A 26,512-nucleotide genomic window follows, 5' to 3' on the forward strand; every position below is an offset into this window, starting at 1 on the left:
GCTCAATGAAAGACTGTTTGGTAATACTGTTTCTGTTATGTGGGAACGGCTGGGAATCTGATACATTGGCTCCAGCATACCAAGAAGACTACAAGTGACAACGGCTGGTCATTAAGAGCAATGTACTGGGTAAGAGCTTGTTATTTTTACCACCTGTGGCTGCCTAACTGCTAAACTGATGAGACGTTAACTCCATGTTGCTGTAAAATGGTATCATGTGCAATTGTTTCAGACAAGGTTTATGTTTAGAATTACAAGTATTTGAGCACAGTATTGGCATTTGTGCATCCCTACTCTTCATTATCACTCTCCACATCTTCACAGGCGACAATACGTTTTGAGGCTTGTGCCCTTTGGGCTAATACTTGAAAACACACCTGTCCCCTGACTTGAAAGGTAAGAGGAAACTTCACCAAAGCATTAACAGGATTCTATATCCCCTCGAGGAACACACTCATAATGACTGCATGTCTTCTTCATGTGACACAGTGTAAATATCCATATGTAAACTGGATTAACATTTGCCGTTTACTAACCGCTGTGACATGGGTAATTCCTCTTGAATTGCACTGATTCTCCACGGGGGTTACTCATGACTGGGTTTGTTGTTTGTGTCACTTTGTATGAGACACAAGCACACTGTTAACACTCCTATTTGGGTCAAACATTCTTTAAAGTCTTATGTCTTCTGGGTCACACTCTGGCCTCTAGATGGCTGCTAAAATAACAGATTTTTACAGCACATTGTGTAAATTAAATATAGTTCAAAATGCTTTCCATTGAAAGAATGGAAAAATTGAAAAAAAGTCCATGCATAACAGTAGGTTACCAGTAAACAAGAGCAAACAAACAATCAAATGTATGCAATTCCAGTTCTGGTCCTAAATTATGTGTTTAGCCTATTTCCTGTAATTTTCAGGCTATAATGAAGCTACAGCGTAAATGGGATGTTCAGGGATCTGATTCAATTAGGATTCAAAGTCCTGCTACACTCACCTTTAAACAAATCATGCTACTGTTTTATCCACGTCTCTTGAAAAACAAAAAAGTGATTTCTTTAAACTTGAGAATTTCTATGCTAAAAGGTTAACAGGCGTCTTAAATAATTTATCCGACTAGCTGAGGAGACAGTGTCGCATTTCTCTTGCTCTTGTTGAGTCTTGTTGGTGAAAGCTGCAGGAAGCGGAATGAGGCATTCACGTCCCCCATCACCACCGGCTGGTAAATCACTATGACCCCGGAACCAAAGGGTCCCAATACTCGAGTAATTACTGCGGAGACGAGACAACTACTTGTCTTTCGGGCCGAGTTGTAGAGACATGGTTCGAGAGAGTAAAACATATTTCAGCACCAACTACGGCCTTTTCTATTTAGTTTTAGACATCAGGAGGCACATGAGCACAACTGTTAAAGTCAGGTGAAGCCTGTAACATTGTGATAAAAGTGCTAAAGCCGAAATACGTCGGAAAAGTGACTCCAAACAAATAACACAAACAGGCGAGGAGATTTCTAACCACCGCGGTACAAGTTTACGACATATTAACAAAAGTGAAACATGATTTACTCGGACTACATGGCTTCGTCGAAGCTTCATAAAAATATCAAAATAACACAATTACAATACAGGCTCATAGCAGACAGCACTGACACAGGTTACAATAGTCACGAAGTTTTAACGTTACCGTAGTACTTTTCCGACTGCCTGAAGCACCATTTTGCAACTTAGTCCGTTTTTGGAGCTCCTCTGAGAGTGCATGTCCGTCTTGTCTCCAGAAAAGGAGCAATAATCTCCGAGCATAGTTTAAAACATGAATATATGGTGTCAGAATAGCTCTCCCTCGGATTGCTGAGATGAGGTCTGTCCGTCTCACTCCGGGGTTTGAGCTGTGTGCGACTCTGGACTACAAGAGCAAAAAGAAAATCATTGTGAGCACTGTACAGGAAGCCCGCCTTCTCTGTAACCTGTGATCCAATCAGCGAAGAGAAGAGGGGCTCAGTGGGCGGGCTGTGGTGACGCCAAAAGTCTGCCCATGTGGACGTGGTTCGTGCTTCTCCCTCAAGTGTCGTTACAATGTAGCAACAGGTGGCCAGCTAATAACCACGGGCTGCAGTAAAATGAAAAGGTGTTGCTTCACTTTATGTGCCTACTGTAACACTGACAATAAAAAAGAAGAAAAAATATTCCGAGCAGCCCAGAAAAAAACGTATAATAAATGACTCATAACGTACGAGTTTATTTGTTTATAATTTATTGGTTTCTGTCATGGAGAAAGTAGCTACTTATCTGAACAAAATGCTAGTTTTCCTTTTTATAAATATCCCATGGCCTCATACTAGTATACAAGTATTTTATCATTAGCAAACTCATCCGCTAATGAGGACAGTGAAATTTGAAAGAAAGCTAAAAAAAAAAAAAAAAAAGCTATTAACTGGACCTTAAGTAAAGATTTTTTTTAGCAAACTACTTTACTCTACTTAGCCATTAATATACCCGCTAAAATAGCAGTAACAAACAAAAAACTGTAACAGGAAAAAGCAGGAAAATGAAAGAGCTGAACACGGGATACAACTCTAAAAGGCCTTGTATGTCAGGCTCAAAAAGCTGACTAAGGTTTGAAAAATGTGTGTATTGTCACAGCGCGTCACTTCTTTCACTGTGAGAACTGGTGCCGGGTTATGTGAAGTGTGCTTACGGGGACTGTGGGGCGACATTCCTCCTGCTGATTCTGAACTTCACCTGGATAGGCCAACTATGGCAGACTGGCAGCAGCCAGGCCTGTTCAAACATGTCAAAGTCGGGGAACCACTGAGGGAATCAAACAAAGCCTGTTTGATAGCCAAAGGCAAATTCGCAAAATATAGTTTCTGTGTGCGGCTGGGGGAATTGTTTATAACAATAAATTTAGAGGTTTCATATCATGGACATGATTTGAAGTTGGAGGATGGTGTAAATTCTAATTAAATTGTCAACAGAGAGCTGAGCCAACAACACCTCAGTACAAAATGAACAAGAGGAAATGAGCACTGAAGACTGGGAGTAGTGCGACTTATGAGAAGATTACAACTCGTGTTACGGAACCATCATTCCCTCGCCCTTCTTCCCTTTAATTACTGCCTCTCAACAAACGTCCTCTCTTATTCTCTCCTGCATTGCTCCCTTCACACATTTCTCCTTCCTTTCTTGGTTTGTTTTTATGTGCCTCTCCCTCTCATTGTCTCCTCTTCTCTTCAACAGGTCTGTTTTTCCTTCAAGTCTGCTCAGACAAAAGTTCTGGGGGCATGGTGGAGCCGCTGGGAGAAACATTGGACCAGCTGGCCGCTGCCGCATGGACATGCACAAACTAATCTATGGGATCTGTGGAGTTATGTGCACATGCATGTGGGTGGGTGCAAGTAGCCGAGTGAGGAAGATGAAAGAAGTTGTGATGGTGTTGTATGCAAGGACTGTGCTCATATGTGTGTGTAAAGGTGTTTGCCTGCAGAGATGCCAGTGACGCATGTTTACTGTGGACTGCTAGACCCTCTCTGAGGCCTCTGAGGTCTCTGTTTATGCTTAAAAGCCTCTAAGTGATCCAAACAAACGATCTGAAGGAAGCCGGGTGATCCGGGGGCCCAGTGAGTGGTTCCCGCTGTGGTAGCAGTGGTGAGGAGCAGGGTCGAAGGGAGTGAGACCAGAACAAGGCACTGACTTTTCCCCTGGCGCTAAATATAGCATCAGCCTGCCTGGCCTGGCCCCTAAGAATACAGAGAACAGTGCAAAGAGAGGGAGGGGAGGAATATGGTGTGTGTGTGTATGTGTGCATGTGTGTGTTTGCACAAATAAGTCAACAGCTTAATGAGTGACTGAGCTGGTGAGGGGATACCGGAACGTGCAACTAGGCGTGAGAAGGGTTTGTGGTGAGGGTAGTTCTGTTATATAGTTGGAGCTGAGGAGTCTTTTTTTTTTTTTACAACAATTGACAGGGGTAGAGAAAACTGTACTGCAAACAACCATTAAATTTATAGTCAGCTGTGTAATCCTGTTAACTTATTTCTGGATCAGAAAGTTTCTTTTCAGCCGTTCAAGAACTTCAAAAACAATTACTATTTGAGAAGTTCAACTTTAAGGGGGTTTGGAGAGAAAAACGTGCATAATTCTGCAAGTATCTTAAAAAATATTTTGGTGTCAAAACTCAGATATAATGGTGGTACTAGTATCAAAAACTTAGTAATTTAGCATTTTATACACAATATTATAACATATATAGCATACAGAAAGACCATTGTGATATATTACGGTGTAAAACTGTTGCTACAGTTGATACATGAAGTGCTCATGTGCTATGGTGACCGCCCAAGAGGAGCAGTTTGTCGCTGTAATGGAAATCCTGTGCTCAGGGAACTTTCCATTAATTTGCTTCTAACTATTGGATCCGTACGGTCACTGAAAATAGAAGACATCCATTCAAGATCACTGGGGCTTGTCCTGGTCCTGGCCTCCATATTCACTGCTGAGTAACTGCGCACAAAGTGCTTTAATGAATCAAGCATGAAAGTTCAAGAGCAGGTGGCTTTTAACTCAAAGTGGCATTTTCTGTGTTTAAAACAGGTGATATGAAGCAGTCTTGGGCAACTGGATGAATCAATCAATTGTTATTTGGGGGGTTGGGGGCAATTTTTGTCATTTTAGCTTGTCGCTGGCTGCATACCGAGGCTTTAGCAGGAAGAAAGCATGCGTGATGTAATGGATGAGTGGCATAAAAATGAGTTAAAACAGTTAAAACCTCATTTGTTTGTTGAAGATGCATACTTGGGGTTACATTAAAAACATTAAGGGTTACATAAGAACATCTGGGGAGAATTAAGGATCTTTATAAATATAAAAGAAGTTGTGATGTACGTGAAAACAACAATTTTCAGATTAGAATGACACACAACACCATGCATGTCCAAAGGCTGAACAACTTGTTGCCTGACTTTTAGCAGTAATAACAAGCTGCTTCAAGCATGCTAACCTCATCAAAAGACAACCACCCTGGAGACAGACACTAAAGGCCCGGATTTAATTACAAAACACGTCACTCATTAAAAAGAGGGGAGGAGATGAAATGAAGGCATTTTATGGAAACACTGTGACGTCACTGGCCTTGTGACTGATGGATGTGTTGAGCTTTACTCTGATGAATGAAGAGATAACAATAAGCGCAATAACTTCAGCAATGACTGATCAGACCGACAGATAGCACAATGACAATAAAGACAAAAATGCAAGTAATTCAAATCATTGCAGGGGTGACGTTGTAACGCATCAGCTGGGAGGCGGTCTTGAAAGAAACATGCTACACTGGTATGTTAAAACCTTTAGAACAAACCTGCTGCAAGTTTTAACTTTCTGCTGATATATGAAAGAGACACGGGACTGTTAAAACCACAGCATAAAATAATAAAACAGTACATAGCAGTCCAAATGAGCACGACATTTTGGACAAAGTGTGCTGGTCTGCAGAGCTCTCTTCACTGCTGAGAGAGATGGATGGCCAACCCAACAGGTTGGGTCTGAAAGTCAGCGGACATTCCACTTATTTGAGACAAAGAAAACACTGATTCCAGGCCAGCAGTAAATGAGTCAGAACCTCAGCAGATGCGCCTTGGGGCTTGGCAACAGCTCAGTTTGCCTTACCACAGCCAGTCTCCAGCCTATCATACCAGGGATCCAAATGACGGACAGGTCAGTCACCCAACCACGTTAAAACCAAAATGAATAAATAAAAATCTGAGCAGTTCCAAGTTGCTCTGTAAGACCTACTTTTGGCGATGAGTTCTGGGTGTGCAGGGGTGTTGTAGTACAGTATGTTTAGGTAAGGTCTTAGCCAGTGAAAACAGTGCAGACTGAAGGTCTTTACTGCCAGGGGGTTTTCTATAGGCCCGGACAGCAGGTCAGCAGGGCCAGGAGACACTCTGCATGCTGAACCCAGCGACCCTCCCAGCAAAACCAACCTCCTCAATCAGACAAAAGAGTGCTGGATCTGCAGCCACAGCTCTTTTGAAAAAAAATTAAAGAACTGATCCTTGAAAAGGCAAATCAGCTAATCTTGATGGCAGAAGCAGCTTCATCTCTTCACCCTCCCATTCTACAAACTGGACTGTGTGTGCTACATGAAATACAGAGTATGTGTGCCTGTGCCCATGCCTGTGCATGTGCAGACAAACCTGGGCCAGAATAGGTAGCTTCAAACAAGGTATTCCTGTCTTCCACACTGCATTAAGCACCAATGCTATAATCACTGCTATCATATCTTTGTTGAAAGGCAATACATGGTGTTGTAGACATTATATTTACCAGTTCTTCCCCATCAGTATGTCTTTGACCCATTCTCCCCTTTCCACCTTTCAGGTCTTGAGGTCCTCTTTCTCTCCTTGCATGTGTGCTCTTTTCCTCCCTGGCTTCATCTCTCCTTTGCTCTGCATTCCTGTAGGGGAAGGGCTGCATGCAAAGACATGCCACTGCTCTCTGCACACACAGCCCGGCTAAACAAAGGAGAGACGAGCCACAAGAAGACTGAGCTAAAGGAGGTCAAGAGCAGGAGATCTAAGAGGCTCAGCTGTCAGTTTTTTAACTTGGCTTTTCTTGTTTGGGAGATAGACGTGTACACTTCATGAGCAAACATATTACCATTCAACTACATGCTCCATTTAACAACAGCAACGGCACAAAGGAAAAATATTCGATGCCTAATTACCACTGCTATCATAACCACATTAGAAGACAGGTTAGTTTGAATGCTGAAACGTTGAAATGTTTCTGCATATGTTCTAGTGCTGGAGTGAGTTCAAAAGGGAAGTTTGCGAAGTAGAGGAGAGTAGCCAAGTATGTTTGAAAGACAGGAGGCCATGTTCCGACTGGTTTATGACTGAAGGAAGAGAGGGCTTTGGCGAGCTGGAAGACAGGAGATGAGAAATACCAGACTCATGTCCAGACGTTTATAAATCACCATCTCCATGGATACTGCTTAGATTAGCCGCTATCATATCAGCAGGAATGGGCCAGAATGGAATATGAAGAGGAGCGAGAGATGAAATGGGAGAAGGCAATGGATGAGGGGGAAGGAAATGAGAAAGAGGGAGTAAGGAGCTAAGAGAGAGGGGTGAAGAGAGGGCAACGGAGGAGCAGGGAAGTGAAAAACTGAGCAGAAAAAGAAGAGTGAACGAGAGTCATTATAGAAGTTTGGATGAGAGGAGTGAAAGAGTTTGGCTCAGTGTGGGAGGCTGTCACAGCATGCCCTGGCCGCCCGCTGCACTCCTCCTCCCTACATTCCTTGGAGGGGGAGAGCCTCTATCCATCCCATAATTCGCCACCTGGGCACCAAACGCTTGTCTGTCAAGTGTAAGAGCGTGCACACGCGCACACACCTGTGAGCCTCGAGGCTCAGGGGCAAGGTCAGCAAAGATTACAACGGTCATCGCACTGGCACAGACGGCAAGGTTACGAAACCAGCGGTCGAGACGGAGCACACACAGGTGAGGAAGCTGACCTGAGGAATAACCTGGGAAATGGTGCTGCGTCGCAGGTGTTCAAAGCACAGACAGAATGTGACTTTGTCCTCAAGCCTGCAGGTAAAAGGGAAATGGTAATGACGCTTTCTATCCTGCTAACGGCATCATTTCATGAGATTGATCACATGACAAAAGGGACTGAGGCACAGAGACAGTGTGGGGAAGTGGGTGTACTGTGCTGTTTTAATAACTTATACCTTATATCAGAGGAGAGAGGGATCACTGAGGAAGTAAGGGGGTTCAAAATGATGTGAGTACATCTTAGAAACTGTAGTTCAGAGTTCATTCTTGACTTCTGAAACCAAATTGGAGAAAAAAAATCCCACAACATGGCGAATATAGTGGCTCTTCTGGCTTTTCATTATAGTCTTAATGGAATTGTAGTTTATTATTTCCTGGAAAAATATTTTTTAAAGGCTGCTGACTCATCCTGCACTCAGCTTACACTCATTTTGCGTGTAATGAAATGCTTTCTCAAAGTTTCAAGCAGAGTTTTGCACTATTGGCTGCTATAAACGCCATTCAATATCCATGACATGTTACTTTTTAGCTTCCTATTTTGACAGGAAATATACTGAATCCACTGGCACTCTGCTTTGTTACGTCTTGTGCATTGCAAGAGGAAACAGAAAAAGTTCCCCAAGGCTACACATCTTCCCAGAACTCCAACAAATCTCCAAAAAGGAAAAGAATGTGGCTTTTTCTGAGAAGACTATGATAACCTTGGCACTGAGGCTAGGACAAGCACACACACACTCACTCTAAACTTGCTGATCTCCAAACTGCAGATAAAATTCTGAACATTTCTGAAGCAAACCAAAACATTACCTACAGATTACAGCTCCGATGTAACACAACAGTGCACAGGGTGGCTTGGCTTTTGAGAGAGGAACATTCCTTGTTACACACACACACACACACACACACACACACACACACACACACACACACACACACACACACACACACACACACTCAGAATGGTGTGAGAGCAACACTGCCACCTGCTGGCACAAAATGTAGTTGTGCACAGTTTCCACATCAGGCAAGTGACATCAAAACCTTTTGAAACGTATGGAGCCGCAACCTGACTCTGGAAAAGAGTTTAGAGGTAATCAAAGCTCTTTTTTTTTGCATTAGAGAAAGATGAAAGCTGAGAGAGGGCTACATCATCATAAACAGTACCCGCCCTTGGAAAAGGTCTCTCAGTGAAACTTACACAACCTCACAGCTAGACTGAGTTTTCCATTCAACTTTTCCATTCCTGGTTTTATTATGAGTGTGTGTGTGTGAGTGTGAGAGAGAGAGAGACACTTCAGACCGGACCAGCCCCATGCTGCCACTACAGACGGCAGCATCCTTTGAAGACGGTAAAACTTAATGAGCTACTTTCCACTACTGGTGTGGTTGAGTAACATGAAGAACGTAAGGGAAGGCAAAGTGTGAAAAATGAAAATACACATGGAGCAACAGTGGAGCAATTATTCAGTGGGACTAGAGGTGAGGTCTGGGGGCAGGAAGTTGGTGACGTAAGAGAAGAGGTGCAAGGAGAGCTGTGGTCAGACATATGCTACAGTTTGCTCAGGAGCACAGGAGGAAGTCTGTGTGTGAGTGTGTGCGTTTGTGAGAGTAGAGAATAAGGTGGACGGGGCTGGATAGAGGAGAAAGACCGTCATGGAATACAGGGATAGATGGAGGAAGCGAAGAGGAGGTGGCGGGAAAAGGGATTGGGGTAGCGCCCATGTTTGCACAGGACGTGTGTGTGTGTGTGTGTGTGTGTGTGTGTATGTAGGGTAGGCCATGGTACTTGCAAGCGAACAGAGCTTTCTTTTCAGGGTTTGGAGAAGAAAAAAATAAATGTTAAAAAAACAAAACAAAACCAGAGAGCAATGGCAGCATGGATTTCCAGGCCTGTCCAAGGGGAAGAAGCCCTCAGTTAAAGCAACAAAGAGGAAAACAGAGTAGAGACTAGATGACACAAAAGCCAAAAAAAAAAAACTGCTTAAAGAAAAAGTCATCTAACTAAACACTACAACAAAATAGGTGACAGCACTGTTAAGCCACAAAGTGTCCTTGGGGCTCTTGAGGAGATGGGACAGAACCAAAGCACACAAAGGCAGAACTGTGGGAACTGTTGGTGAGTCTTAAAACCAAATGATGCAGACATAAAGAGGAGGGTGTGGGGTTCATGCACACAGTTTGGGTGGCTTTCTGTTTTCTGCTCCAAGGCTGTGCATGCTTGCCCTGATCCAGCTCATTAACTCCTAAGTGAGGGCATTTAGTCACAGATTTCCTATTTGGTTTCTTGAGAATGTGGATACATGTCTATAGCTCTTCCCAGAATAGACTTACGCGCACTTAAATGTACAGAATGTCCCTTCAGTTGAGTTATTATCGCTGATGGCCTCATTCACCAAACTGCACCACCGTGGGGAGAGACTGATCGATGTCAAGCAGACATAGTTCATCTCTGCTTCGGCGACTGACTCCACACATCACTGTCTGACTCAAACAGAGCGTGGCCAATGAAATGAGGCAACTACGTGAAAAATGTTAAAATCTTTATTACATAAAGACGGGCGAGCTTCAACAGCTTCAAATCAAAGAAGAAGTCACGTCAGCAGAGACGCTGAAGATTAGAAAACCAGCTGATAAGATCAACACGCTGCCTAAAGAGCACAAGTCAAATCACATTAGTCCAGTTCTTAACACACACGGTCTGTTTCTAGGTATATTACATAACTTGTGCAGAGAGTCTGAATGCTCTCGGCCCGTGAGCCACAAACAATAACAGAGAGAGAGGAGAGATGGAAGGAGGTTTGGGGGAGCTGTTTCCCAGGGGAAAGGTCTCAATTTCCTGCATCAGCAGACAGAACAACTCCGTCAGACTGTCTGGCATGTGAACAAACAGCAACTCTCATGTTTGACTTGTTATTTCACTCCAGCAAATGTCCTGTTTGTTTTTTTAACCATGAGAACACAGAGCAAAGTGACTCAGACTAAACTTGTTGAGCTATTGATGAGTAGAAAGCAAGCTGTACAGATCAATGCTTTTTTTAATGCCTGCTACAGTCTGCTGTATATAAAAGGGACCAATTTTTCCTAATATATCCAATAAAAAGTACCCTTTATGTATTTTACTCTTTTATCTTAAATCAGTTTTTTCAATTATTCCTATATGTAGTGTAATGTTTTTGACACCATATCCACTATATAATAATATACTATACAAATAACAAAAATTCCTTTTCGTGGAAAATATCATTTTTGGCATATACAGAGGAAATTTGTGCAGTTTCAAATAAAAAAAAAAGAAAATTTAAAAAAGAAAAACGGCAGGTCCACATCATTTATATCATATTTATAACAGACGCATCTGATGATACCCTCAAATGTATGCTCACATGATTGGCTCAAGCAGAAGAAGACATCTGACTGGCTACAGATAATTCCCTGCTGAAAAAAACACATTCATGAATTGAGCCATGTCATGTCTCAATGACCCACATACAAATGCAGAGAAGTTTGCAAATGCAGGTTAAATAAGTTTATGTATAAATGTCACAACATCCAAATATGTTTTTAATGAAAACTGCAAATCCATTTAAATCTATATTTGTGGATTTCTACTGCATTTATTTTCAACAAGAAAGATCTGTGTGTGCATCAGAAATACATTTGTGACTTCATCATTTTATATGTGGATTTATTTTATCCAGTGATCACTATTTTTGTGTGCAATGAAAAATATTTATGTGGAGGGTCATTTATGTATGAATCCTGAAACACATTTGTGCATTTATTAATACTGAGACTGATCTGACTCCATACTGCTGCTCTGCTTATCACAACAACTGCACGGTCAAACAGAGGGAACAAGGACATTTCCAGAGAAGAGTACATTCAGTGCCTCCACACACGCACACGCACACATTAATAGTGGTGCATTCAATCTCCTGTATATCATCTTTTGCCCAATTCAAACATCACCAGTTTGTTCTCTTCAAATAGTGATGATTCAGGAATGAGTACAGCAAGCAAACTTCTTCAGCAACATGAGTGAAGATTAAGCTATTTAGAATGAAAAATAGGCTATAAAGCTATAGGATAATCATATATCAACTCCCTAATATCGGTATCACCCCCAAAAAATCCAATATCGGTCAGGCTCTAATAGGACTAAAAGGAAAGTAAAAAGAAAAAAAAGCAAATTCACATTCCGCTGATGACTAGACGAGATCTCGCCACCATCTGACAGCAGAGGAAACTCTGGCCCATTGTGTGAGGTTGATTAACACTGGGAGTGGATGAAGGCGTAGGCAGGAAGTGGTCACACCCGGGATTGAGCAAAGAGGTGAAGAGAAGCATGAGACTGAAGGCGGCCAACAGATTACCAAACCAAAAGCCAAGCTGATGGAAAAAATGAGCGAGTCAGTGCTCCCTGTAGGAAGTTCTGGCGAGAGCGCCTCTGCGGGCATTTCAACCTCTAATCGGCTTAGAGGTGTTCAGAGTACCTATGTTAATGTGAGTGTGTGTGCGCCATTAAGCAACTCCTCTCCTGCCCAGAGAGGAAGTCTGATTTCTCCAAGGAAGATGTTTGGAAGGACAGACATGATTTCACCACCAGCGCCGCCTCTCAAGGACATCCACCCTTAAAAACAACAACAACGCCACCAGACAACAGCAGCTCAACAACAAGAGGCAGTGATGGTTAGCCCACAGCAAGTCCCATAACGCGGAGCACTGACACAACACACACAGGCTGTGGGCTGAGATGAACTTTTTTTCTTTTTTTTAGACAGACGAGGTGTTCCACCCAAAGACTTGTTTCCCAGTAATAAGCTATGACAGCAGATCATGTAGGGATGTCAGTAAGTATCAGTCTCTCTGGGTTAATCAGGAGGAAAAACAGGCAGTGTGTACGTGTTTGGCAGAGGCTAAAGGCAGAGCGGTGTTGTTCAATCACTTGTGTCTGTCGCGACGACATCAGAGGAGAGGAAGGGGCGTGCTGGGGACGGGGAGGGGAAGCTTGGAGACAAAAAGAAAAGGCAGAAAATGTTACGGAAATTCCTGGACAAAGCCACGCATGTTTTTCACGTTGAGGGCATTGCTGGGATGACAGTGAAACCACAGCGGAGCCTTGCCCTTTGTCAGAGACTGGCATGGAGGAAATATCAGAGCATGTCCTCTGTCAAGTCTGCTGAGAGGGAAGACGCACAAACACATGTGTGCAGGATCCAATGGAGTCACACAAACAACCACACAAGGCAAACAATCCTTATATTTCTACATACAGATTGACCCCCCCCTTTATTTAAAAAAAAAAACATCCTCATCAACACATATGCTACCAGACAAAAAGCATGCCTGTCGACCACAGATGGTGCATCAAAGAGTGAGGGAAGGAAGTGGGCAGAGGCAGCTGCCACCACAGTCAAAATGGGAAAATAAAAAAGAGATGGATAGAAAGGAGACACAAGAGGGGTCAAATCAATAGATGTCCTTGGAGCAGCGCGAGAAAGGATGTGTGTGCCCCTTCAGCGCCGCCGCACAACGTCAGCCTGCTGACGAGTGCTGATGTTCACATTCTCCTCCGCCCTCCACAGATGAATCACATGCTACGGTAACGGATGAGCTGCGGTGAGAACAATATAATCTGATCCTTTTATGAGCAGATGAGATCAGCGTCTCTTAACACTATGAAGTTGAATGTGGTTTTGTGTGTGTCTGTCTCTTCGCTGGAGATTCAGGTGTAAACAAGCCTCTGATTGGTTAGGAGTGACTGGCTCCCACCTGGAAAGATGAGCTTACGCAGTGACATCATCTCTCCTCGAGGGGGGATGGGAGGGTTGTTAGTGCAGTGTGCACATCTGTCTGCAGCACGAAAGCGGGGGAATAAAAAAATACTGCAACTAAAGCCAATAACACGCTGGCAGAAATCAGAGGCGCTATAGTGATACGAAAGGGTATTTAAGGTTAGTCCTTGTTTGGCCTGCAGCCTCCTAGATCTGTAAGTGAACACAATGTTGCGAACGTCACCTCAGAACATGCTGGAGTCAGCACTCTGCGGCCTCCCTGCTCGGTCCAGAGCAGCCTCTTCGCCATAGCTATAGCTACTCTCTCATTAAATAAAGTCTCACAGGGAGGGTGTTTAATGTGTGTGTGTGACTCAAGATATCTGAACATGACGTAGGTGAGACCCAGCTGTTCTATTAAGGTGTGAAGTATGACAGTCTGTGCATAATAAAGTTGCATTTCTGGAGGCCACTTAAAACTTTGCTTGTCTTCTTTTTCTTGTCTTCCGGTCTATCCTTGGTAACAGCTCCATGTCAGATGCTAGATAATTGAAACAAATGAGGGGGCACAGCTGCCAAAGGCACTGCAGCACAGAGGCAATTATACAGCTACGCAGGCAAGTGTGTGTGAGAGAGTCTATGTTTTAGTTTAAGATGGAGAGCGAATAAGGAAGGCTCATCTACTCGCCACCACCACCTTCTCCGTTCAATTAGGCTGCACCAGACCGCCCCTCCCTCTCACTCTCGCCTGGGACAAACTCAATAAACAGGAAGTGAGGCGCCCAGGCACTTCCTGTCTCCCTTCAAATGGGCCTCTTGTTCCCAGAGGCAGCACAGAGAAGCCATAGGCTGCTGCTGCTGCGGCAACAACTGCGACCACTGCTTTCCCTGCCACCTTTACAGCCCATAGAAAGCCTCCAGGCCCGTTGTTTTGGTAGTGAATTCTGTCTAACCCTTTTCCTGCCACCTGAACAACCTGCAAACTGAGCCAAACACAATGAAGCCATTATCCACTTGCCAATTCGGCCACCGAGCAATTGTAATGAGTTTTTCCATGCCTACAGGGCACCTGCTGCCACACACATGCGCACGTGCACGTGCACCATGTAACTTTTACTCTGTTACGTGACACCTAACATTCATGTGATCAGCAATGATACAGTGTTTTAAACATGTTGTGTGTTACCGGCATGCTTGACTTCCCTTTTCTGACTTAGTTTCAGTTAGAAATGAGCTGTAAGAAGGCCTAGTACCTTTTTGATTTAAGCATGTGCAAGAGTGTGTGTGTATGCTGACTGGGTGGATCTAAATGCAGAGGTGAGGTTAGTGCAAGGCCATCTCTTTCTCCTTCTCCTGAGCCAGCAGGACTAGGCTGCTCCTGAAAACACACACACAAACACAGTGTCTGTGTTATGCAACTGGCCCTGTGTGTGAGGTCTGCCCTCTGCAGTGACTGGAGGGCAGGTGAAAATAGAGGTCAGTCAAGTCAAGACTGACGGACTTCTTTTAACTGCACCAACCAGCCTACATCCCTCCATAAGAGTCTAATGTAACACATGTCCTTACAGTAACAAGTAAACTCAGACACCACAGGCACAGTTTATCTGTTACCCATTAAGATTATCTGCAGAAAAAGAGCTGGAAAGCTCAGAAAACTGAGGGAAAGGCGGATTGTATTTCTGAGGGCATGATATCAGAAGAAATTCTTGGGGACTAGGGGAGGAAATCTAAAGATCCAAAACAGATCAGGTTAAATCTAAACCTTACTAAGTTTTAGAGTTTTTCTGACCAGTGCTGACATTAGCTTGATGATAAGTAACAGGGAGTGTCTACTATGTGGGTTCAGCAAGCACCACTGAATCCAGCAGGTTGATTTTGGACTCCCCACTTGTTTAGGTGGCGTTTGGGTGAAGTAGTGTATGCTTAACACAAGCTGGGTTACAAAGAATCAAAATTTAGTAGATCAATAATCCTCCAAGAGGTCTTTCCTAGAAACAGATTTTCAACAGACCATCAAACCTTCATTTAAAAAAATCAAAGTCTAAGTTGCTGTTTAGTTTAGTCTCAGCGCTTTTCTGCAGCCACAATGACAGAGCAGCTCGACTATACAGAGTGCAACAGCCACAGGAAATAATGCTATCCAGGCAAACAGATCTTTTTTCAATGCACTAATCGTAGCTACAGCAGTTCAAACCTTTGACTAAGCCTCCCTCAAATATTGGAGCACCTCTGAGCTCGATTCAGTTCAGCCCCGTCTGAGTGACAGGCAGCCCACGAGGAGGGAGCCTGTTGGGTTGAAGGGGAAGGAGTGTGGGGTTTGTTGGTGGAGAATGGTGTCCTTGTTGAGCTGCCCGTCTCAGCTCTGTGGAAGCCTGCCAAAGATAGCCTAATGAGAGACACATGGAAAACAGTATGGCCCGCTCAGCTAATACAACACGCACAGTATGATGACACACTCAGAAGTATTGTTCCACACAGCACACATTATAAAATCTCCCAACTGATCCGCTGAGAGCAAACACACACACACACACAAGTTTTTGTCATGTGATGGAGCCTCCGGGTCTGAATGTGCCTGCTTTCCAGCACCATGTCAACAACAATACCTCATAGGGATACAGAAACACTAGACCTCATGAAAGGGAAAATGTTCTGCTTCATGCTGCTATTGTGTATGGATAAATGATAACCACAACTTAAACCTTTGACATTATCATAGGGAGAGAAACAGGAAGAGGCACAAAACTGACTACATTCGAATGAGAACTTGACCCAGGATTCAACTCCAACTGTGGCAGTTGAAGCCTCAAAACTGTCAGGAGGCCCTGGAAAACTGATCCAGTGAGTGTGCGTGTGTTTGTGTGTGTGTGCAGAGCTGTGATGATTAATCAAACAGCTGGTAATTATTAAATTAATTGTGAACGATTTCAATAATTGATAAATTGGTTTGAGTAACTTTTTAAGGAAAAAAAAATTATCTGATTCCAGCTTCTTAAATGTAAAGATTTTCTGGTTTTTTTACTCTTCTATGGCAGTAAACTGAATATGTTTGGGTTGTGAACAAAATCAGACATTTGAGGACGTCATCTTGGTTTTTGGCAAAACACGTTCTTCGCCATTTTCTGACATTTTATAGACTGAACAACTATTCAATTAATCAAGAAAGTGATGAACAGATTAATGTACGATAACATTGATTGTCAGATGCAGCCCTATGTGTGTGTGAGAGAGAAAGAGTGAGTTCATATGTGTGATCAGTTAAAGTCAGCAGCTGGAAACATGGGAAAAGAGCTAGCCTCACTCTGCCTGAAGGTAACACATTCCACCTACCAGCATCTCTACAGTTTACGAATTAACGTATTATATTTAGTTGGTTTAACATATTTAGCAAAAACAGAAATAATCTGGCGCCCAACCACCCCGTAAAACCACAATGTGTCATTTACACATTTTGTGTTTTGTACGTGTGAAACAAATGAGACACAAATAATGCATCATTTATCTGTGAGCCGTTCAGTCTTTATGCTAAGCTAAGCTAACTGGCTGCTGACACCACCCGCAAATTCAACACAGTCTTGAGAGCGGTATCGATCTTTTCACCTAACTCTCGGCAAGAAAGCGAAATGGCAAAAATGTCAAACCATTCCTTCAAATAGATGTTAAAAAAATTGATATGTGGTGTGTTTACAAATTATTTCACTTTATGTCATATGATGGGAGACTGTTCAATCACTCCATTCTAAAACAGGAAGATCAACATAAGAGTTGACTCTGTCCAATGGCAGACTGGCAGGCAGTTTCTACTCCAACACAATGCTACTGTTGAAAGCCGAAACACCGGAGCCCCGCGGACGGAGGGCAGGCCCAGGCCGAGGTCAACGAGGACCTGGTTGGATGGGTGTGCCTCGAAAAACACACATCAATCAAGCCATATAACATCACCGCCAGGCCGCCTGATTGGCTGATGGAGACGCCAAGGGAGAGGAAATGCTAAAAATAGATGTGACAGCCCATTTTGGCTTAATGAGCCCATGAGACATCAGTGTGCTATCCAGGTCCCACCCCTGCCTTGATCATGACTGGGGGAGAGAAGAACATAAGTACTCCTTGACAAGGCTTCTGTGTGTATTTAACCAAGACCTACAGTATATAACACATGTGCAGCCTCACAGATACATGACACATACACACATAAACGGCAGGCTGTTATTCATGCTAAGAGTAGCGGCGAAGTGTAAACAAAGTTCTGAATCACAGCGAGGCCTAATCTGATCCAGCTGTGCTGTGTGCGTCTGTGTTAAAGCTACAATTTTACCCTCGCCATCAAAACGCTCCTCAGAGAACCAGAAAGTTATATTTAGACTTTATACAGCAGTTAAGACAGGCTCAGGCTGGCTAACCCCACAACCACAAGAGAGGGGAACCAGATCCTTTCTGCTTCAACTGCCAGAGAGCCTAACCTAAATCATCTACCCGTTCTCTCAAGCACAATAACCAGCTATACGAGCGCCAGCAAGTCGGTCCCATTTTAAAATTAATGGCATAGATCTCTCTAACACATGATCGCTGTTCCAGGTCTATCGGTACGGAACCAAACAGAAAGCAAATTCAGGCAAAAAAAAAAAGAGCAAAGTCTGTTAAGTCAATGCTCTGCAAACAACAAAAACTGAAAAAAAAAAAAAGGAAAAAAATGCATCCCTGCCCCCTTGTAAAGGAACACGGTGTCCAAACAAACAGCACTGCAGAGCCAAAGGGGCACACGGGAGGATGAGAGGGAAAGTTAGGCAAGCCTGACTGACTAGCTGACTTCTGGCCTTGTGCCATTTCATTCTAACTTACTTCTTAACAAACCCAGTAACCAGCAATGTCTAACACTCCTCCCCTTCAGCCAGCTATAGGAAATGGCTATGTGCCACTGCTGTCCCTCTGTCCTCAACTCCCTCCCTCCTCCTCCCCTCCCACAAGTCAAGACTACGCCGTGTCTGACTACAGCAGAATCTCTGGCTGCTACAGCAGCACTGTCCTCAAATGTCTCCTACAAAACCGCAGCAGCATAACAGAGAGTGTGAATGGGAGGGGGGGGCAGGGGTCAGATGGAGAAGTTAATGAAGGTCTGAAAATTTAAATTGAAGGATGTTGTCAACAACAACAATCAATACCAACAGTAGAGAGCAATGATAGGTCACAAAGAGGAAGGAGAGTTATAGGGACTTGGTTAACTACCGATAGAAGAAGCAGTCGCAGCACACCAGAACCCCCATCCAGTCGGCGGTGAAGCAGAGCTGGGGTGACGAGGCTCCGACCCACAGCACCCTTCCTTCCGGCCTTTCACCTCCCCGTCTCCGCTCCTCTCTTGCAAACTGGCTACAGGTGCGGCAGCTCCAGCATAGCACCTTGTGTAATCATGCAGCTACTGAAACGGCCTCTGACTTTAACGCAGGTGACGCAGGACGGACGGATGCACGCACGCCGTTCAGGGAATCAGCCGGACATGAAGAAATGCAGTTTCAAAACAAAACAAAACAAAACAAAACAAAAAAAAACATTCACCAAATCAGACACACTTCTCCGAGCATGTTTCCCTTTCTCTCCCCTTTCCAACTACTGCAACTGCCTGCCTCACTTTCACACTCTTCCTCCCTCACTCTCCCTCTCTCTCTCTCTCTCTCCCTCTCCCCCTCCCTCAGTCACTTGCTGGCTCCCACTTGAAAGGCGGGAAGATTAGCTTGGCAAACAGAGTCCCATAAACAAACTGCTGACTGCTGGGCAGCACAGGGTGGATGGACTGCAGGGGAGGAAGAGAGAGCGAGGTGCACAGACAGAAAGAGACATGGGGGAGACAATCCATGGGAGGCAGAAATCTCAGCAATCTGTATACATCCTAAACAAGAGCTGCACATCCCGTCGTCACCCATCACTCACACAGACCAAACACACGCTCCCTTTGCTACTCCTCCTCCTAGTCGAAGTCAAATTCTGTCAAACCTCGCTGGGAAGTTAATCAGTGCAGCACGCCTGACAGCCTCTGCATGCTTCTGCACATGAAGCGATATATGACTAAGGTACAACAGCAGACGGCTAATTGTCAACTCTTAAATCAACACTGTGGAGAAACAAACGAATGAACATGCAGCAGGGGAAGTACACTGTTTCGCGCACGTATACAGTAACCGTGGCTCTTCATTCACACAAATGATGCAGCAGTACAGAATGGGAGGGGCTAGCGTGGAGACAAGCCTCCAGGAAGTGAGCCAATCACTGCAGAGTACTGTTGTTATGGTGTGGGCAAATAAGGTGAAGGACACAGAGTGAATCACGGGCCTCATTACATCCCTTTCTCTATCCCCCTGCATCGTCCGATAAAAGCAATCACTATCATTTGCCCTCTGCTATTCACTTCCTTTCCTCACACATCAAAATGCGCAGACAGAAACATGCGCGTGGACTGCAGTGGTCAGGTAGAGGTGTGTGCGTGATGCTGTAGTCGAAGGCTGCGCCGGACTCGACAGGCGCCGAGCGCAGGACTAACCGACCACGGCGAAGGCAGCCGGCGCTGCTGAATGCTGACTCTCAATGTCAAACAGGCCGCTCTGTTCAGAGAAAACAAATGACTGCAGCCTGCTGGAGTCGACGGAGAGACGACAGAGGCGACAGTCACCTTCAGAAGACGGCAGTTATGTAGCAACCACGGGGGGACGGTTCTGCTCTTATTCTGTCACTGACTTATCAAAGAGCTCCTGAGCAGTGAGATGGATTTAACAGTAGCCAGAGCTGGTAGATGTCTCCACCTCACCCTGCTGCACACAAACTTCAGACCCCACCACAGGACAACACAGAGCGTCCTCCCTCTGCCACTTCTTTCTGCTCCTGTTCTCTTGGTGATAAAAGATGACAAAGACGGACTGCAGCAGCCAGGCGAAGCATTTTCACATCCCATGACGTCATTCCTCCCTCCCTCCCTCCCTCCCTCCTCCTCCTCCTCCAACACCACCTCCTCCCTGAAGGCCTGTCACCAGGAGATGCAGCTAACAGGCCTCCTCTTTCACTCTTTAATTACCTCATCCCTCTCACCTGCACACACAGACGTGAATGCACACTTGCAACAGAGCGCAGACACACGTGACACCATCACTCACACAATGATGGTAGAGGGGGACAGCAACAACCACACTTCTCTTGCACACACTTCCTAAGTGAAAACAGAAAGGCGAGGGGGGGGATAACGGCGATAACTTCGTTCTCACATTTTTCAGCCGTGTGATGAAAGTGGGTGTTTGGCACTCATTAGCTCCCTTTGTGTTTCAGTGCCTAAAAGTCAGGATGTGGGTTTTGTGTGTGTCAAGTACAGCGGAAGGCCAGATGCCTCATTACAAGGCAAAGAGGAAAAGGAGTGCCAGAGGAAAAGTGTAAGAAGTGAAACTGACATTAACTGAACTGTCACTTTCAACAATATGAACAGGTTCTTGTGGGTCTCGTTTGTGTGCTCGTGTGTATGTGCTTCCTCAAAATGTTCTTATCATTAAAATCCAGACAAACAATACAAGCGAGACATCCGCTCTGGGTGAATTCAAGAAAGGCTGTGTGACTGGGTCGGCGGATGGCGGAGAGACAAAGAAAGATTTTTTCTTATAAACTTGTGACTTGGAGAGATAACACAATGAGAGGGAGAGAGAGGCTGAACTGCTGGGCAGGGGAAAGACCCGACTCGTGACCGGGTTTAGAAAAGGCAGGATATGAATAGAGCCTGTTGCAATCAAGTCATGAGAAAGTGGGTTAGGGGGAGATGCACATAGTGCATATCGCTCACACTGCTACACACAAAGTTGCTAGGTGATGGGGGCGGCGAGAGGGGGTATGTCTGTGGAGGGGAAGGAGAGAGAAAGAAAGGAGGAGAAGGGGAGAGATCATTTTGCTCTTTTCTGAAATACAAGTGAGGAGACAAAAGAGAGCCCCCTCCCCTTAAAGCGAGACAGACAGGTTTCTCCTGATCCAGCCTCACCGAGTGAACAACACGTGGGCGCCACACTGGTGAAATCAGGGGACCCTTGAAAGGAGCTGACATTATAAACGTCTGATTAGCCACTCTACATGCATCAATCAGTGTATGTCTTGTAATTATACATCACAGCTAGCTGTAAGTTTTCACAGTGATTTTACATCAAATGCAGCTGTCAGACCTTAACACCAATCACAATAAGAACTCACCACCAGTGGTGCCATTGCAGCTCGTACGTGTTTGATATTGCAAGAAAAACTTAACTCTCCTTCAGCTTTATTGAAGACTTGCTGCAGGATGTTAAAGAAAAGCCATAAAGTGCAATAAACACACTACAAAGTCAGCACGAGCACCACTGTGAGTGAGCCTCCACGGAAATATCACAGAGAAAGTGAAGTGATTTCATGAGCTCAGCATTTAACAAAACATGCTGCGCCCCCTCCTCCCCGCCATACGGATAACACATTACTAAGTTAGCGCTGCGTACATTACAGCAGCCTCTTACCTATTTAGCGTATAGGAGCCGTTCCTTTTAAACCTCATCCTGGACGACAGGAAGCGGATAAAGAAATCCAGAATTGACGGTGTTTCAGCTTGTTGTCGCACCCGAAAGAAACAACCGCCACCGTGTGTGTGTGTGTGTGTGTGTGTGTGTGTCTGGACGGCTGCGGAGCAAACAAACGCGGAACAATACGGAGTTGCTCCTTGCAGTCTCCTCTCACTCCTCCCAACACCTTTCTCTTTATCTTTCTACCGTTTTCTTCCCAGACCACCCTCTCCTCCTCCTCCTCCGGTCCCCCCCTCTCGGTTTAGTTTCCGTGGGGCAGGGTTAACGAGTCTTCAGACTGCAGGCGTTTCGAAAAGAGCTCGTATCGGTGACATGCGTGCGGTCCGGAGCGATGCGCGCTGGCAGGGAGTGAAAGAAAAGGTAGCGATATTAACACGGAGTCTGGTGGAGGCTTTGTGTCCACAACCTCGCTGACGCAAACCAGCGCGTTTTTACTCCCCCCTTTCAAAAAAAAACACCCAGATGAAACTTGAAGCTTTTCTGTCGATGTGTCCACATCTACATCCTTTCCTCCGGCTCGGTTCGGCGACATAAAACCCGACTAAAAGCGACGCTTGAATACGAAAAAGAAGCGTTGAAAAGGCATTCACAAACCGGAGATCCCTTTCTGAAAAAAAATGGTTATCGATGCGAGCCAGCTTCCTTCTCCTCATTCACGGTCCTGAGGAGGTTCTCGTGTTTCAGTAGCGTTTCCTATATGAGGCGCTTTACACACACACACACACACATACACACACATTTATGTTCCTCCATATGCTGAACACAAACCAGACTCCACCACCCCAGCACAGCTCTTGTCAACGCCTGGAGGGTGAGACAGATTTGAGGCTAAGAATAGGGCTGAGGAGCCATTAATGCCATTTAAATCCAAAGCAGTCCTTCCAAGTGTTTGTGTGTGTCTTCCTAACGAACACACACACACATGCTCACTTTACATTTCATGACACAGGTAGCTGGTAAACATGTTTAACTCCAGGAGGAGACCGCGCTGATAAATCATTAGCACATATCACTGGATTAAATCAGCGTAGATTATAACAGGATGTGTCTTAATAAGGAAAGAAATGATGACTGTCTGGATGTTATACTTTTGCTGATCACCCTTATTGTGCAGGTGGTCGTTTGCCTTGTAATGATGATAAAACTGGAGGTCCGCCTCACTCAATCTGCCGATGCTGCACCAATGAACTCCTGACCTCTCACCAGGTGCTGCTGTGAGGACAACAACCAAGTGACCAGCAACAATGGACCATAATCACAGGCTGGCTAGTGAGTAACATCCGTGCTATGCAGCATTTTCAGCATCCTCTCTGGTAAACACTGTGAGAACTGACAATGAAATTAGCAGCAGGAATGTTAAAATGGAGGAAATGACCTGTAGGATAACTCAAAGTGACTTTGAGCAGGCGCAGGGGCGACACTGGTATGGCTTTACAATGATAAAGTGTGATCTTTATCGCCGCACCCAGCTGCCTCCCTTCAGCTAGCCTCGTGTATGCATGCCCTCGGGGAAGCGAGCCCGTTTCCCCTGCTGGATGTGTGTACACTGCATACAGCTGAGGTGGGTCACAAGCCCTTGTTTTGTCAAGTCTGGATTTGTATGGTAATAGAAAAATGGAGAAAAGATGGATGGATGGGGAGAAAGGGAGAGTGGGGATATGTTGAACAGAGGCCAGACCACAAAGAGTGAAAAAATGGAAAGAGCAGATGTGCTTTTCTTACAGCCAACTGAGGAAGCACTGAGAAGAAGGGGGGATGCAACAAGGGTCCCAGACTGGATTTCAAATCCAGGGGTGATGTTTATGGCTACATCTGAATTGTTTTAGTATCTTGAACTTGTCCAGACAACCAAAAAAATAAGTTTTTAGTACTTTTATGAAGCTATCTGGAAGTGTTTTAAAGACAAAAAACTGAATGAATGAAGTAATAAATTAACTATTTTCCACTGAAAGCTTCAAAACTGTAAATCATCTCCATCACTATAACAACAGAGATTAAATAAAGGACAAATCCAGCTGATCTAAGAGCATACATTCAGTTCAAAGAATCCTGAGCACCATGTGCACACACAAGAAGAAATCTCTCATAATAAAATAAAATGTCTTATTAACTTTTGTAGGTCTTGAGGGATCAAAGCAGGCAGAGGTACAAAATGATGAATCCAGGCAAACTGTAAAATTGAGAGCATTCAGGGTTATTCAGCATTACATCATGGGAATGCAGTACAGAACGAGACAGAGAGAGAGAGAGTGTGTGTGTGTGTGTGTGTGTGTGTGTCTGCTGAGCATGTTAGAACTTACAATGTATTATAAGGTACATCAGTACTCATTATCAGCAAGTACCCAAAGATAAGTACTTCAACAAAAAAAAGTACTGGTATCAGTACATCCCTTGTGTGTGTGTGTGCGTGTGTGCGTGTGTGCGTGTGTGCGTGTGTGTGCGTGTGCGTGTGATTCCTCTACTCCCACAAAAGCACTCTGGGTTGGTTTAAATGGCTCTGAGCTCGTTTATTACAGTAAGAGCAGCCTGGTGCCAGAAATGCTGATCAATCGCACCAACGTTGCTGCTGCTGCTGCTCAGTCAGTCACTGCAGAGTTACACAACAGCCACTGGAGTGAGAAGAGGAAGAGGAGGAGGATGGGAGGCAGGAGGAGGAGGAAGAAAACTACGGGAGGAAGAGGGTTAACAGAGGGTGAGAAGATTCTGGAGGGTATGAGGCTGAGAACAGTGGAAAAAGGGAGGATGGTGGAAGGAAAAGAGGGTGAGCGCTGCAGACCACAGAGGCACAATTAGCCTGAGCTTTATTGATGTCGTTCAAAACAACCCTCCTCCTCTTCCTCCTTTTATTCAGTCTCAATCCATTCCTCCTTTCTGCACTTATTCATCGCCTGCACCTTAACTGCCTCTTGATTTTATTGCTCATTTTGCAGCCCCTTCATTAAGCTAATTTGAGCTTTCTTGCTTCTATTCAAGCATCCCTCTGTCGCATCACGAACCCCTTTTCCTCCCCTCTTTCTCCTCTCCCCCTCTGTCCATCGGGCTCCCTCCCTGCATTCCTCTTCCTGGTGCATGTTGTGCAAGAATGATGTGAACTTCGAAGTGCGTGGCCATGCATACTAATGGCATTAAAAATGCCCGCCAATGCATGACACCTTCTCTTTTTTGTCTCAGGAGGAGGATGTGTATTTTCTCTGCGGGTGTTGATATCCAGGATAAAATAAAATACTCATACACCCTGTTCACTGCCTCATACCCAGTGACAGGGAAGCCTCTAGAAAACATTGCTGGCTGCGGTGCAGCCGTGGAACAGCCCTGGCCCCTTCACTCCTACACAGGCTTTCCAGGAATACATTGCACAGAGTCAAATGCTGGACCGCAGTGCACAAACACACAGCAATGGACACATGCGCATACACACACACAGACACACACAAATACACTCTACTGTGGCTCCAGCAACTTGAGTGCATGCATGAGAGGACGGCTTTAGAGAGACCGTATCACTGCATGCGCCAAGTTCCCCAGCATAGAGGTGTTAGTGACAGAAAGCACACACACTCTCAAACACACACACACACTTGCTGTAACGCCAAAAAAGATGAATCTTACGAAACCATGTGTGTATTACGCAATTGAATGCACACAGGGTCTTGCTGCCAAGTACTAAGAACCTACTGTTTCTCTCACTCACACAAATATATGTTTCAGCACGCAAACAAACACACACTGAGCACAGTTAGAGGTATATGTGTGCTAGGGCCAGGCCAAGGGGAGCAGTATGAAAGAGCCTATATATATATGACCAGGCTGGGCGACGCCAGGAGTCAGTCAGTCTGTCTGTGTGTGTGTCTGTACACAACCCACATACAGCCTGGCCTATATTCAGGGGACACCAATATAACTCATCTTTTATAGATACCTCAATGGGTTCAGTCACCCTATAGGCTTCTGTTGCTCTACCACATCATCACTACAAAGCTGAGGTAGTGTCCAATAACACAGTATGATACTGGTTTCAGTATGTAGACGGTCATGAGAGCTAAGTTTGAAATAATGTGCTAAATGACAGTGATGTTGACATTTTCTCAAATGTCTCCTGGATGCCCACAAAGGCAAATGTTATGTCTGGATATTTCTGGGCTGTGCACCAAATTAGTATTATCTCACTGTATCTAGACTGCCTTGCTTTCAATTCAAATTCCAGGAAATGAGATGCAATCCTACCCATGCACTGATCACTGCTCAGGCATTTTAAGAATGTGAAGTTCAGCACCAGCTTTGGAAAACCATCTAACTTGCAAAAGAAAAAGAACAACTTAGTTATGAGGACATGATGGTGGTTGTCATCATGGAAGACACGGAGGTCATGTCTTTTAGAGCTGAAATGATAAGTCGATCTATGAGTTGACAGGTGAAGCACCGATATAGGGAACTGCCAAGGATGGCGGGACAATGTTGCCACCTACTGTTCACCAGAAATAATACACCGCTCATACGGAAAGAACAGACTAGCATCTTCACTCTCTCATTCTTCCTCTGGGGGCTGCTGTGCTAAGTGAGTTGTGCTGATGGCTGAGGAGCAGTGATGAGAGAGAGGAGGCAGGCAGGGCAGAGAACCTG

At 44.8% G+C, this 26,512-nt stretch overlaps 1 protein-coding gene across 4 annotated transcripts in view; it reads right to left on the minus strand.

Moving 5' to 3' along the window:
- Positions 1–26,512, minus strand: part of mob2a (MOB kinase activator 2a) — a 64,747-nt gene that overhangs the window by 16,138 nt on the left and 22,097 nt on the right. Inside the window, exon 1 of one of the 4 annotated variants that reach the window (XM_041938519.1) lies at positions 21,830–21,984. The exons of 1 other annotated variant lie outside the window; for it this stretch is intronic. In XM_041938519.1, coding sequence (XP_041794453.1) covers positions 21,830–21,867 — 38 coding nt within the window. In that variant the 5' untranslated portion in view covers positions 21,868–21,984. Of the gene's footprint in view, positions 1–1,682; positions 1,890–18,551; positions 18,832–21,829; positions 21,985–26,512 lie in introns of those variants that run through there. 2 more of the 4 variants (XM_041938518.1, XM_041938517.1) reach the window with 2 other exon arrangements.

The sequence above is a fragment of the Chelmon rostratus genome, chromosome 6 (genome assembly GCF_017976325.1).
Source record: "Chelmon rostratus isolate fCheRos1 chromosome 6, fCheRos1.pri, whole genome shotgun sequence".
NCBI classification, from domain to species: Eukaryota; Metazoa; Chordata; class Actinopteri; order Chaetodontiformes; family Chaetodontidae; genus Chelmon; species Chelmon rostratus.